Here is a 14,474-nt window from a genome sequence, read left to right as displayed (position 1 = left end):
CAGGGAGGATGGCACCCAATAAAGCTGGTGGAGGGGAATGAAGAGGGAGAGCAAATCACTTATGCAAATTGGCTAAGAATTCTCGCAATGTTCACTCGGTTGTGTGGAATAAATGTTAACAAAAATCCCAGAGAAAATGTTTAGAAGCGCAGGACCTTAACCAGATGTAAGTTTAAACAGACCTTTTAAAGATTTAAAAGGGAACTAAAAGCAGGCAGGAAATATTTATATCAAAGAACGGGAGAACCCTTGTTCATATTTAGTTTTATGCTCCATGGTTGTATAAACAAGTCAGCTTGAAGAATTCGCAACTACTTGAGAAGGATATGAGTGCGATAAGAGCCCGAGAAATACTCCACTAATCTCTGGCACTCCCAACACCCCCTGCCCAGAAGATATGCAATCGTATATTATTTTCCGGGGAGTTTCCCGGACAACTTCGCACCTTGTGGCCATGCCGTACACCTGGCCATTATTTTTGCTGGGGCTGCAGAAGGCCCAAATTAAATAACCATGTGCTCTCCAGCTCCGGCTGAGTTATGGGCCCAGTTGCCGCCGTGTGGGAATGTCGAAAATTAGATTTTCCGGACAACAGGTTTCCATTATTGGTGCGCTCCTTCGCTTCGCATTTCGCCTTTCGCTTTGCATAATACATAAATATTTTCTATTTGCCGTCATATTCCATTCGCTGGCTTAAAATGGGGTACACACAAACACACTCGTCTGGGGTCTCGAGTGGCAGCAATAGGCGCAGCATAAATAAGCAGGCTTTTCCGAGCAGCCCGGGCAGGTGGAAAACGGCTGGCCAGGTGGGTGGTGCCACTCGTCACTCACCCATTTCGCCATTCGCCATTCGCCATGTGCCATTTGCCATTCATGCGTCGTCCTGGCCTCAGACATCATTCATACAAATGTCTGAGCCAGGTCCTGCTACTTCTGCTTCCTTCGTCTTGGCCCTCGGATGATGCTCCCCCACTGGTTTCTTTATTATTTATGTTACCCATTCGACTCGTATCCTGCTTGTTGATTGCTTTGCCTACACGTGTAGTTTCCTTACCCACCTACCCCATTCCAGTGGCTCCTCCTCCGCCTTTTTGGGGCTGAGGAAGGGGTGGCAGTGGCTCCTTTGTTCGACTCGCCCCGTCGCGCTAATATTATGAATGGCAACTCATGCATTGTAGCCAGTTTTCCTCGTTCTCAGCTTCAGCTTCAGTTTCTGTTTTGCTGTTTTTCTGTTTCCATTGCTGCAGCTCCACGGAAAATTGTGGTCGCCTTCTCACCTGCGAGGCTCACTGAATACCAAAAGTACAGGGGCGAACTAAACAATTTGCAGTTAATTATCAAAAACATATGAAATTATTAATGTGAAATCACAGTTACAAACTACATACACATCTTACTACAATTTCGTAGTAATCCTAGGGATGGGAATATTTTGAGAAGGTCTAAACAGACTGATACCCTTTACATACCCTCTAAGATCACCCATCTTCCTCGGCAATCCGCTCCTGCTTTTCGCTACCCGTAAAAGTGTCAATGTAAGCCCCCATGTGTGTGTGTGTGTGTGTGTGTTCGTCCTTGCGTGCGGGCATGTGTGAGTGTTTATATTAGAGAAATGGTAAGCCCTTTTGGCCAAACAAAATGCTGCTAAATTGCCTCAAGAAGGCGAAGAATAGAGGCAAATAAAGTGGAGCACATAAGTAACCCGCACACACGAAAGGGAAAGTCTCCGGAAAAGCCGAGGGAAAAGTGCCTGGGAAATTGGAACAGAGGAGCCAGATACTTAAATCTTAGCATTTGGCCAGCATTAAGTTGTGTATTTCACCTGGCCGAGAATTCAAGCAACGGGAGTGCGTAGTTTTTCCCCCAAACCAACCAACCACCCTGCAAACAATTCACTTTTCCTGTGCATTTCCATCTGGCTGGATCGGGGGCCATAAAAAATTGAGGTCAATTTGTTTTGGCATGTTGAAAGGTTGACAAAAGTGTACTTCCATATTCCATATTGCAACGGTTTGTGTTTGCCAGGGCAATGTAGCCGAAATGATGTTGCCCTGCCTGCCACCGACATTGTTGTTAAATATAACAATATTTATTTATTTATTATTTACAGTGCCCTCGGCACAACTGCCAAGGTTGTGGGTCATCCACTCGCCGAGGCTCCCCTGTAATCCATCAGATACTCGTATTCTGCCCCAAGCCTTCTGGCTGCTTCTCCGTCTGGCACCTTAAATATTTAAGTCACTCCCGTGCCCCAAAAAGGGGAGCGAAATCATTAAACTTATCGGGTTTCGGTGCTGGGCAGTTGCATTCCAAATGAGTGGGTGGAAACCAGGTGCGGGAGTGGCAGGATTTCTTGGGGGATACCTTTTGTATTCCGCCTTTGGGGGGCATGTCCGTAAAGTTTGTTCCTAACGCATTTCAATGAGGAGGCGTCGACGCACTGATCCAATTGGTTAGAGGTGAAAATTGGCCAGATCACAGCTGCAAAGTTTACTTGTCCAGCTATTTAAAGAGTTTCAAAAACTTGAGCTTGACTTCTTGCTGCATAAGAGGGAAAATTGAATTAGAAGTCACAACACTGACCAGATTCCGCTGTATTATTAATAAAGCTCCATCAAACACATGACAGTATGCAGATTTTTCTTGGAAACCCCCCTAAATCTAGTTCATACCATGCACTGTTCACCAACGTCGAAATTTCCCGCAAAAGGCGAAAATCGGAGGGGCGGAACCACAACTCTACATGAATTTCTCCGATTCAATTTGCAATTCAATATTTTGTTGCTCTCTTCTCGGTTCCTGTTGTTTCAAATTGTGCATAAATGAAAACTAATTCGTGCAAATGTTTTTCCATTGTTTAAATTTTGGCATTTTCTATTTTCAGTGGCGAATGTCAGCGGCAGCCAGCGATTGATGATGGAAAAATCGAACTGAATGCAGCAAATCGCAGAGCGCAGTAAACCCGAGTAAAAAGATGAGATTGAAAATGCAAGCAGCTGCAGGAAAAAGCGAGAAAAACACGAAACCCCTGCCAGACCAAATGGGAAACTTATGAAAAGCACTGAAAAGCCGAACAAGAGCTAGGAAAAGCGCGAAACAGCGTCGCAAAAAAGGAAAATTAAAGCAACAATTACAGGGCAGAATTGGGGGCCAAGAACCCTAGAGAGCACACAAAAATAATAACAAACGGTCTTCAGGAAAAGTCGCGACTCCAAAACAACGCCAAAGCAAAGGATTCCCATTGAAAAACCCGCGAAAATGGATACATTTTCCGCTGCGGTTTTCCCCCGACAGCCGGTGGCTTTTCTCCTAGTCCTGACCACGGCACTTTTCCTGGTCCAGGGTGAACAGCACCCCGCCACTGCAGACGAAGGTAGGTACCCAAACCCCAACAAAACCCGGTCCAGTCCATATAATTTGGGGATACACACGGAACTCACGGAAGTGGCACGGCGTAAATAAATAAAAGGCATCGCAGAAACAACAAACAAACAACACATTTCGAATTGCGTGAAAACCTCAATTGAAATATAAACAGCGTAACCGCGGAAAACCAGTTGAAAATGTTTTGTATTTAATGCAGGGTTGCCACCACAACAACAGCGTCAATAACAAAGCGCCGAAAACGACCACGATAGAAATGAAAACCAATTCAGACATTAACACTTTCCACCGGCCAGTGCCATAAATTCCAATTAAAGCTGAAGAAAACATAGCCTCGAATTAAAAAGTAGAACTATGTGCAATTCGGGTCTAGGCAGGACATTGTTTTTAATTTTTAATGGAATTTTTCCAGAATCGAGTGTACGACATGAGCCGCTCCCCCATAAAAAATTTAACATTTCAAATTGTTTTTTCTCCTCCTCTCCTGCATAATGACATTTCACGGACATCCAAATGAAATTAGAGAACATGTCAATGAGTTTGTTTATATAAATGGGGCATGGCCCGAACCGAAACCCAAACCCAAACCTCGGACCACGATTGCGTTTAGTTTTCCCATTTCCCATTTCCCAAATAGAGGCGTAACCCAGCAAACATCTGGCGGGCAAAGCGAAACAGTCGGCATTGAGGGTTAATTGCACGGGGAAATGGGAAACAGGAAAATTTCGTTTTTGACTTTCCGGATCTCGGGGATCACTGCTCGAGGAATAACGTCACCCAGCGGGTGCCACTCAATTGTGACTGCAGCTGCGATTGTAAATTTCAGTAATTACCAAAGTGTGACTATTCCGAAGTTGCAACTTCAAGGGGCAGCCCAATCAAACAACAAAAAAGGGAGACATTCTTTGGGGGAAATGATCGCAAGCAGCTTTAATGTAAAATTGTAAACTAACTTATTTGCATTGCTCTCTATCTGCTCATCGAACCCCTGATTACATATGACTTCTTGGACTAGGAACATGTAACTTGTTGGATTGTTTTTGACAGCTCTTCCGCTTGATATGTGGCATGTGAAAGGTCAGAGTTGAACTTTCCTCGCCCTTGTCACCCTCACCCCTCAGCACTTCGTCACCCTCCCACCCTCTGGTTTTTGGGCACCCCTCGTGATCGGGATCATCATTGTGTCTTTGTCAGCAGTGTCAAAGCCAAATGTGATTTAAACTCGATTATTCTCAATTATTTCGTTACATGCATTTCATTTCATTTCATGACTCAAAACCAGCAGTAAAGAAAGAAAAAAAAAAACCACCCCTCGGAGCCAGAAAATTGTGCCTGGCTGGAATTATTTCATGTTTTTATTGGTACACTTGAGTGGATTTTGTCTGGGGACTCCTGCTTTCTCCGCCTTCGACGCGCTGCATTTGTTTGATTGAAATTGATTTTGTCTCGCCTGCGGGGATTTGTCGAAACGGAATGCCAGACTCCAGACCTCCAGACTGCAGATTCCCGACTCCAGACTCCAGTCTTTAGTCTCCAGAACCAGTACCAGACCTTATAAAGCATTATTTTCAAGTACTTGCGCACTTGACTCACTTGACTCACCCTGACTCCTTCAATAAAGATTAAATTCATGCCGAATGGCCGCTCATTCAGATACAGTGAAGCTGGGGAAAATGGAAGGAGGAGGTCCTAAGTGCTTTCAGATGCTGCCTCGTTATGGTAATCTGCTTGGTAATCCCCCCTCGTCCACGCAGTGTGACTTATTTATAACACCATTCGAAGTGATTACGATCTTAATTGTAAGTGATGCACTTGCTCACATGGATGTACTCCACTCTACTTCCACTTCCACTCGGGCTATAGTTTTTCACCCCCTAGTTTACCAGAGGGTCACCACTGTGCCACACACACACACTCACTCACACACAGTCGAAGTAGTGTCCCTTTTGCCACGCTGGCCAAAAGGTTCATGCCCCTAACGAGGCTAGGTCTAATCAAATATGCAACCTTTTTTAGTCGGCTAAACTGATTTCATGGCTGCGATAAGCAAATATCTGCCATTCCCAACAAATTACTTGTTAACAAGTGCATTTTAATGTTCAGCTTTTTGGCCAAATTGTGGCACACGTTTGTGTGTGTGTGTGTGTGTGTTTGTGCTTTGTGATTTTATTTCCCCGTATGTTTTTGCGGATGGAGTGGCCACAACTGAAATTCATGTGGCCCATAAAAAAAACCGACTAAACACAAGCCTACCAAATGGCCAAAGCCCTCCACTTAACGTTTGTGAGTGTGTGTTTTGGCCAATTGGAACAGAAAATTGTGAAATGGTTTTTGTGCTCTGTGATTGCGGCCCTTTTTTTCCGGCTCTGCTACCCGATTTCAATGTAATTTGAACATGCAAACGGTATGCTTAACTGCAGTACTGATTTGCTTCCAAAAAAAAAGGGTGCTATAAATGAAACTTAGAACAATGTTGCTACTCACTCCGTTTAATTTGGCATTTTTTCAAACAGAATTCTAATATAATTTTAAAGCCCTGTAATGCTCACCATTTACAAAAGCCCCATTAAAAATTTGTTACACAGATAATGGCACATAAAAGGGTAATGTTTTTAACATGCTTTTTTATGGGTTGTCAATCAAAATGGGCGCTCAATCATAGTGTTAACTGGCATTTTTCACATTTCCCTCATGACACTTTGATTGCCCCTGGAATAATTGAAAATTTGATTTAATTTCTACAGCGTTTCATGGTTTACCCCGTTAAATTTTGATCCAATTAAATACATTGGCTTCGATTTCCATTCAAAGAACACCGGGTAATTCCGAGAGCATTTAAATAAAAAAAAAGGTCGGAAAACACTTTGAATAATAATCCGGGGGAGGCTAAAAAATCAAAACGGGAAGAGGTCGCAGCTGTTTTGACGCAGAAATAATCCATTAATTCAATAAATGTGTAGCGCGAGTTTTTATCTTTTTACACTTTTTCTTGGCACCAATCGTGCCGCGCTCGTTGAAAGTCAAATATTTGTACAATAATTTGTGGAAAAACGCTGGCGCGGCGGTCGGGGAAAACAGCAGCATCTGGTGACGAAATCAAAACCGATCCCTGACCGGGCCTCTAAGCACTCCTGCAAATACGGAAAGGACCTCTGTGTTCCGCCATTCTCGCTGCTCATTTTAATCTTTGATTTTCGGGTATATTGGCAAAGGACATCGCAGGACCCTCGACCCTAGAGCCACAACAGGAGCTCAGCACACAGACATGGTCGTTGGACATGGTAGATGGAAACATGGAAAATACTTGAAAAATTACTCACCCGCAGCGGCGGCGCAGATCCCACATCCCAGTTCCCAACTCCCAGTTCCCAGTTCCTAGCAGTCGCAATGAATGAATGAAAAATTTGTGGAAAATCCCGGGGAAAACATTCTGAGCAAACAACATACACATATGCATGTGGAAAGCCAGAGGGTGCGGCTGAGGATTTGGGTACGGCTATGGCTATGGCTATGGCCATGGCTACGGTTACGGGCACATCGCATGGCCAGCGGGTGGCTCAAAAATCAATGGGCTCAAAATATTAAAGCGCTCGATTTTCATGTTTTCCCGCTTGCCAAAGAGTCCCTACCCCTTTCCCCGCCCTCGATTTCCGTGTGTGCTCCGATTTCGATTGCGATTCTGATTCCGCTTGAGATTGCCGTTTGTGCATTGGCGGCTGCCTTTCGATTTGTAAATTGGCACTCAATGAATCAATGGATTTCGCCTCATTTTTGGTTCGGATCGCAGTGGTCAGCGAGGGTGGACCAAGCAGTTGGGAGAAGTGTAAACATTGAGCTGCTAAAGCAGTTGTAAACATGTTTATGTAATACTACTACGTAGAGAGAACGTAAATAGAACTTCAAAGTCACATTACAGACATTACAGACTAATAACTAAAAATGTAACTACATTTCACCTGAACTATTTAGTATTTATTTAACTTATAAAAACTTTTCATTCCACCGCCTGTGCAGCTCCATGTGTGCTCCACATACAAATCAGTCAAAGTGTTTTCGGCCTTTTCACCGACTTTATTTTTGAACACTGAACACCCTTGATGTGCTGAGCCGCCTGCTCTCATATTTGTGTGGGGATTTCGAGGAGATTTTCTGGCGTGTACTTGACCTGGGTGGATATTTTAGCCGGGAGCGGGGGGAAGGACAATAAACTGGGAAAAGTGCAGTCTGGTTTCAATATCTGTGCGAGTGTGTGAGTGTTGGCGGGATGTCCTGCCTTTGAGCCTGTGGCCGTGACTGTGGATACGCTGCGAGTGTCCTTTTGCCCGTTTTAGCGAACGAACGTGTGGCATGCTCCTTTTATGCGCTGATATACGGAATTATGCTGAAATCACGTTCCCACACAAAAATGTAATGGAAGCATAAGCAGTAGGAAAAGCAGCAGCAGAAGTAAGAGGAAAACGAGAGCGGGTTAGGATAAGAGTTTTCCACTGCTGCATGTGGAAAATCTCAGACGGCAAGAAAAGTGCTTCCTGCATAAGCGATTTTCCGCTTTGAAGTTGTTTTGTTTTTGTCCTGCTGTGTATTATTGTGTTTGTGCCGCCTGCTTCTTTTTCGGGAAATGCTTTCAACTATTTTTATGGCAGGCAGCAGTGGCTCAAAAATAGAGAGCAAGGAGCGAAAGAACCCTGTATTTACTTAAGTCCCTTCGCTTGGAAATCGATAGTAATCTACTTGATCGATACAGTCCGCTTTCAGAGTGAATTGGTAATTCGACAAAATTATATGACATGGGAAAACCAATTTGGAGTTAGGGATACTAATTTGGTACGACTCGTGTGTGGTCTCACAAGTCATTGAAATCAATTTTTAATGCTATTGGGGGGAAAGTTCGAGGGAAGTGAGAAAGAAGGCACTTGACTCAAAATACCCTGCAATCAGCGCTTGTGCTTATTACCCACTAAATAATTTACTGAACTTTCGGGACAGGCACATTAAATCCAAAGCTGTCGTTTAAATTCCTTATCTAGCTTGATGTCAAGGTTTAGGTTCTCCACAATCTCTGACGATAACCACGTTTAATTTAAACGTTTATAAAAATTTGATTTAAAATCAATTGGCTAACGCGTTTAAGCCTTTTTTTCTGACTTGTGGCCAATTTAACGATCACACCTTGCAGGGGACAGTAACTGTCACCTCATTTCCATCACAATGTGATCGGTAAACGGCTCGGAATTAATGGGCCAGAGTGTGTGATTGGGTTAGGAATCCAACCGACAGATGATGCCAATCAATGGGCACTTTTATAGCCCCTGCCGCATAAACCTTGATTTCATGAGAGTCACTTACTTAGCTGATGGCAGTGGTGTGCACACTGAAACAAACTCCTCTATTCTTCATTCCTTTTGTAACAATAAAAAGTTAATTAAAATAGGGATCTAGAGTTGCAAGTCATATTACACGATAAATACTGCTTAAATAAGCCGGACAATTCACGGCATTCCTGAATGCCAAACAAACTCAAACATTTTTCCCTGTGCTCCTTGCCTTCTCCGTGATAAATGGAGGGCGTGTGGCTCCAGGACAGAAATCACCTCTCCGGAGGGATGATGACATGGCAAGTGACACGGCCAAAATCAAATCATTGTCTCAGCAGCGGTGGAGGGAGAATCCCGCCCACTGCATTCCGATTTCCTTGAAATTAACTCGGGGAAAATGGAGAGAAAGGATGCTGAAAAGTAATGGAGATTTATCAATCGCATTATCTAGCCATCAATCTTGTCAAAAACTGATAGATGAGCCATTATCTGACAAATTATCTGTCGCGCGTGTGTGTGTTTGTGTGTTCGATGGGTTTGAGATTTACAAATTAGAGTCGTTCGGCCCATAAATATTCCCAAACCAATTGATGGGTGGATTTTCGATGGGAAGTCAGGAATCGCATTAGGGGTATATCTCCTTTGCAGAAGCATCTGTGATTGGAAACGCTATAGTTTTTATCTTTCCGCCAATGACGTGAACTTCGAAGTGAACGTTTTTCTGGATGATAACTGTGGTGACCGGCTGAGCCGGCAGTTTGGGAATCTTGATGGATTCATTGGTGCAGTTGAAGGTCCACTGATCCACCTTGGGCAGCCTGGTGAGCAGGTCGAAGCACTGGGCCAACTTGGCTGACCACACCGAAATGCTATCGAAGTTCAGACCTTCGCGCGTATGCAACTTGACCACTTCGCTCATATTGCGGAAGGTGCTCAAAGTCATTACGGCCGTGGGCTTGTCCCCAAAATAGTATTGCGGGAAATCCAAAACTATCAAAGGCGATCCCTTCATCCGGCGACCATAACGCTTCTTCGTATCCGACTCCTCGAACTCCTCGATGTGAATGGTGCTGCAGTTCATGCGCTCGATGAGCTTCTCTGTTCTCAGGTAATTTGGATGGCGTTGTATGCGCTCGTTCATCGGCTTCAATTTGCAGCGAATTTTCCTAATCATCTCGTCTCGTATGGACTCCTCTACCAGAACACTAGCCACCAGTCCACTGCCAATCGGATGGATCATGTCCGCAACTATGGCGTCTATCACCTGATCCATGTCCCCACTGGCAAACAGGACCATCATGCGCGGCAGGACCCACGATTTGTGGCTTCCATCCTCCGGATATCTGAGGGCATGTCGCGAAAGTAGGGACAAGTAAATGTCCCCAACCACCTCCTCTTCGTTTTTCTGGACAGAATGATCGGTCATTTTATACCCTCTCACTTGGAATTTAGATGTATTTATGGATACTATTGTCTCACAGGCAAAGGCTGCTGCTCTCAAATGGAATCACTTTCCGTTGGCAATAAATAATTTCAAGTCCCCAGGGAATAAATAATTTTTATAATGGCATTAGATTTAAAAAACAGTCGAGCCGAGAAATTTATGAGACGCCTTTTAAAGTGTTTTCGAAGCGTTTTTCACTCCATGAATATTCACGAATAATTAACAACTAGCTGCTCTTAGTTTGGCCCATCTCGGATCCAATTTGTTAATGAAGTTATCAACGGTTGAAGTTAGTTTCCCTTGGATTTCCAATTCATTTGCATATCTCGAGGAGCACCGCTCTCGTTGTTTATGTTTATGGGTCTTTATAATCTGCTTTTATAGTTTGTTTACTTAATTTTCTGTAGCTTTTTGACATTTTGCTCCAATTAAAAAAAGAAGCACACCACACACACAACAGACGAGGGTGATATTTAAGGAGGGAGGCGGTGGGTGTGGAAAGGCAGGCGCTGACGTATAAATATTCCCATTGCCCATTCCAAAATGAAAATGAAAGAAAATGGAAAAAATTCGAAACAAAAGCCCAACGTTTTTTTTTTCTGGGCGGAAGTGGCTGCGACGCCGAAAAACAAACAAAATGAAAAGAAAAAATAAATGCAATGAAAACAAAAATAATAATAGCGGCCAAAAAATGGGAATACGAATATTGCTGTTCCAGTTTTTTGTTTTAGGACGAGACTTGCAGCGTAGATGCTGAAATGAAAATGCACATGAATTTTGTTTCAATTTCACATAAATCCGGGCACGGCTTTAAATGTTTAATGGGCTTAGATAAATGATGGTTGTCGAGTAAGTAAGTTAAATATTGAATGTGGTTGAGAATAAACGCTCTTATTTAACTTTTAAGAAGCCAGAAAGTGTTCTTGTATCTTTTGAAACTTTTTGCCCTTTTGAGCTGTGATACATTTTTGGCATGGCTTTTTTTCTTATTTTCATGTTCGTGTTTCAATTGCGCCCATTCATGGCTCCTAAGTGGCAGAAATGTTTTTGTGTGGCACGTTATTAATGATCAACAAATTCCCCTGGCATTTCGTACGTTTCATTTTGAAGTTGCCACGTGCGCGGTGGAAAAGCGACGCGGAAAACTTGACACTGTTCGGCGATCCACCCCCGAATCTTGGAATATATATACATATATTCCATATAGTATATATATATTTTTGTCATGATCCAGTGCGCATTCCCCATTTCAGTCCCTTGTTGCGTTAGTGAGACGAAATGATTTTGAGTAATTTATTTTATAGTCGCGCTGAAGTATTTATTATTTTGAAAAGCGCCGAACAATGCCATGATTAATTTCGCTGCATGTGTAGCAAGTGGCCAACCACATCGCCCCCTCCGTCCCTTCCTCCACCGAAGCCCCTTGCCTTTGCGGCTCCCCTAATCCCTCGGAAAATTCCTTGCGGCATCGAAAGTTTTTCTTCTCTTTTTTCCGGCTGCCATTGATTGCCGAACATATTTGGGTTGCTGCCGCTGTTTCTCTTTTTTCTTCGGGGGTTCTGCGTGTTATTTATTCGATTTGATTTCGGGTCCTCTGTTCCGTCTCCTCAAACACATTCCCCCAATGCTCCCCAAGTAATTCCGGGTACAATGGTGATTCCACAACTAAAGATTAAATATTAATATTAAGTGATTATAATTTAACTTATCTTTAATGTTCCTGATATATGCATGTACCTATTATTTCTTTCATATAATACTGTCTACTAATCATCTTAGGAATAAGAACCACATATGCTGCAGAGCTATATTTTTTCTGTAATATTTTTTTTTTTGCCTAATCTCAGCATCTGGGTTACATTTTTCCTACCACCGCTGTTTGCTTTTTTGTTTGTCTTTTTTTTTCATACGCCCCTTGGGCTATAATTCAGAATCAATCGTTTTGCTTTTGGCAGCTTGCAAATTTTTCTTTATTATATCATATTAATTTTATGAGTCTTGTTTTTCCTTAACCGCCTTAGCCCCACCCCCTTTTGCTATCGTTTCCTCGTTGGTTTATTGCATTTAAAAGATATTTTTCATATCAATGAAGCTCTCATATCGGCGCTCTCACACACACACACACACTGGCACACACACGCTAAACCACCAGAAAAGGAAAACAAAAGCGGAGGAAAAAGTTTGCTAAATTTCCTAAAGTCATGCAAACATTTTTTACATATATCGATTTTCCGCAGGACGAGGTCGTCGGGGGTGAGTCTTGTTATGACAGGCTCAAATTGGGTGCTATCAAAATTATATATTATTTTGCATAATATCTTCTTCTCCGGCTGGCTCGGAGTCTCTAGGATAGGTAATTTGATGCGGCATGAATTTCATGTCCCACAACGATTAGGTTTTTGCCACCACCCACCAGCTATCCCACTTTTTGAAGTGGGTGCACTTTCATCCGGAGCGACTTTAAGAAAACTTTTGGCCAAACTTGGAACGAAGTCTCATTTGTTTGGGGAGCAGCAGCACTTAAGCACTCTGATTGTCTGAGCTTTGTCAAAGGTGCTTTGTCAAAGGTGTCTCGCTAAAAAGGAAAAAGTAAAAGGGGTCGGGAAAACCCGAGTGAAGTTCCCACTTACTTATCTTAATGCAGTCTGAAAGCTTCGCTTTTCGCAGACAAACAGGGAAAGCAGCGCAGGATGCACTCGGAAAATTTAATCAGTCGATGTGGGGAAACCGGGAAACCAGGATGCTACTCCGAAGTAACATATGAAAAGAGCTTTCAGCGATAAAAATCTGAATCATAAATGCTCCAAACGAACCAAGTACCCACTTCAGTGCAAAATATTAACTTATGTAGACTAAAAGGTTTAGGAACTTAGTCTAATCCTTTTAGCACATTTTCTAGCAGTGCAGTAGGAGGGGTGAGAGCTTAAATAATATTTCCATTTACAGCATTGACTTTTGCTCCGTGTGGTACTACAAAAGGAAACTACCGCCAAGAGGGTAAAAACTCGGCGAGAAAAATTCCTTTAGGTGTCGAACCATTTATGACCTGCCATAAACACGTGTAAATCCCGTTCATTATCGTAAATATCGTAAATACAGACAACTCCGACTCGAAAAGAACTCCGACCTCATGACCGTTTCCATTTCCATTTTCATTTGGCATTCCCAACTTGCCCCCATTGGGGCAATAAAACCGAGAACCCAATTGCAGCTCCCACATATGTAATCTGGATCCATCCATCTATCTATCTATATATCTATCTATCTGTCCATCCATCCATCCGGCCGTCTGTCCGTCCGTGTATACGTGTATCCGTGTTACCGTGTATCGGTATCTTGAGCGCTACACTCGATTACCCGCTCGGCGATCTAATCACTTTGAGTGATGGCTCCGCTGCAGCGAGACTCCGTCTCCGACTCCGCGACTATCCGTATCCGTGGTTCTATCTGAGCACCTGGAGGTGACTCCACCACTGCCACCATCGCCTTCCAGACGGACTATCTTTCGCCGTTGCGTGTTCTGTTTGCATTTTACAAATGTCAACAAAGGCAAATGCACTTCGAGGCTCTATTAGTGGTCAGGTGGGGTTGATAAGGCGCTGGACGAGGAGGAGGAGACTGCTGATGGATGAACGGCCGGCTGAGGCGATAAGTGGAACCTTCAGCACCGCGTCAACACTAAAGCAAATGTCTTCCAAATCGAAGTGTATTCAATGTTATACAACTAAAGCGAGTTACTGCACTTTCTCTTGTATATTACTCATGCATAAGTTTATATCGCAGTGTACTCTCTTGTTTATTACTCATGCATAAGTTTATATCGCAGTGTACTCTCTATTTTATTACACATGCATAAGTTTATATCGCAGTGTACTCTATCGGTGGTGGGTGGCTCTAGTGCCATAATATATACGATCCCCCGCTCGACTAAGTAATCCATCACAAAATTAGTTCGGCTGCCACGAAAGCAGCGAGCATTAGATTTTTTAACCAAGATTATGATAAAGTTAAGCCAAGCGGTGAAAAGGGCACCGAAATAGTAAGAAGTATACAACATATACGTACCAAGTAGTGGGCGTTGGACTGAGCATAAATATTAATTTAAGGAATTACCTGTGGCGATGGACAGTTGGTAAAAAGTTGGATGTATATGGATTGGATGGGTGATGTGGGTCAGACACGCTATTGGATGGCAGCTACATCAAAAATAGTAAGGCAAAAATATATAATTCAGTGTGCTTATAAACATTAAATCCAGGATTTGTGTAACAATTGTGCATTAAACAAACATCGCTGTAACGTTTGGAACCTACTTTACATAGAAAGCG

At 43.1% G+C, this 14,474-nt stretch overlaps 2 protein-coding genes across 2 annotated transcripts in view; one reads left to right on the top strand and one right to left on the bottom strand.

Moving 5' to 3' along the window:
* Positions 1-14,474, top strand: part of LOC6531784 — a 41,409-nt gene that overhangs the window by 9,520 nt on the left and 17,415 nt on the right. The window contains exon 2 of the mRNA XM_002092535.3: positions 2,888-3,376. Coding sequence (XP_002092571.3) covers positions 3,262-3,376 — 115 coding nt within the window. The 5' untranslated portion in view covers positions 2,888-3,261. The remainder of the gene's footprint in view (positions 1-2,887; positions 3,377-14,474) is intronic.
* Positions 8,816-10,208, bottom strand: LOC6531786. Its single transcript, XM_002092537.3, has one exon. It carries the CDS (start codon positions 10,126-10,128, stop codon positions 9,328-9,330), a length of 801 nt encoding a protein of 266 aa, XP_002092573.1. The 5' UTR covers positions 10,129-10,208; the 3' UTR covers positions 8,816-9,327.

The sequence above is a fragment of the Drosophila yakuba genome, chromosome 2R, assembly GCF_016746365.2.
Source record: "Drosophila yakuba strain Tai18E2 chromosome 2R, Prin_Dyak_Tai18E2_2.1, whole genome shotgun sequence".
Taxonomy (NCBI): Eukaryota; Metazoa; Arthropoda; class Insecta; order Diptera; family Drosophilidae; genus Drosophila; species Drosophila yakuba.
This window is presented reverse-complemented; position numbering and strand designations above follow the sequence as displayed.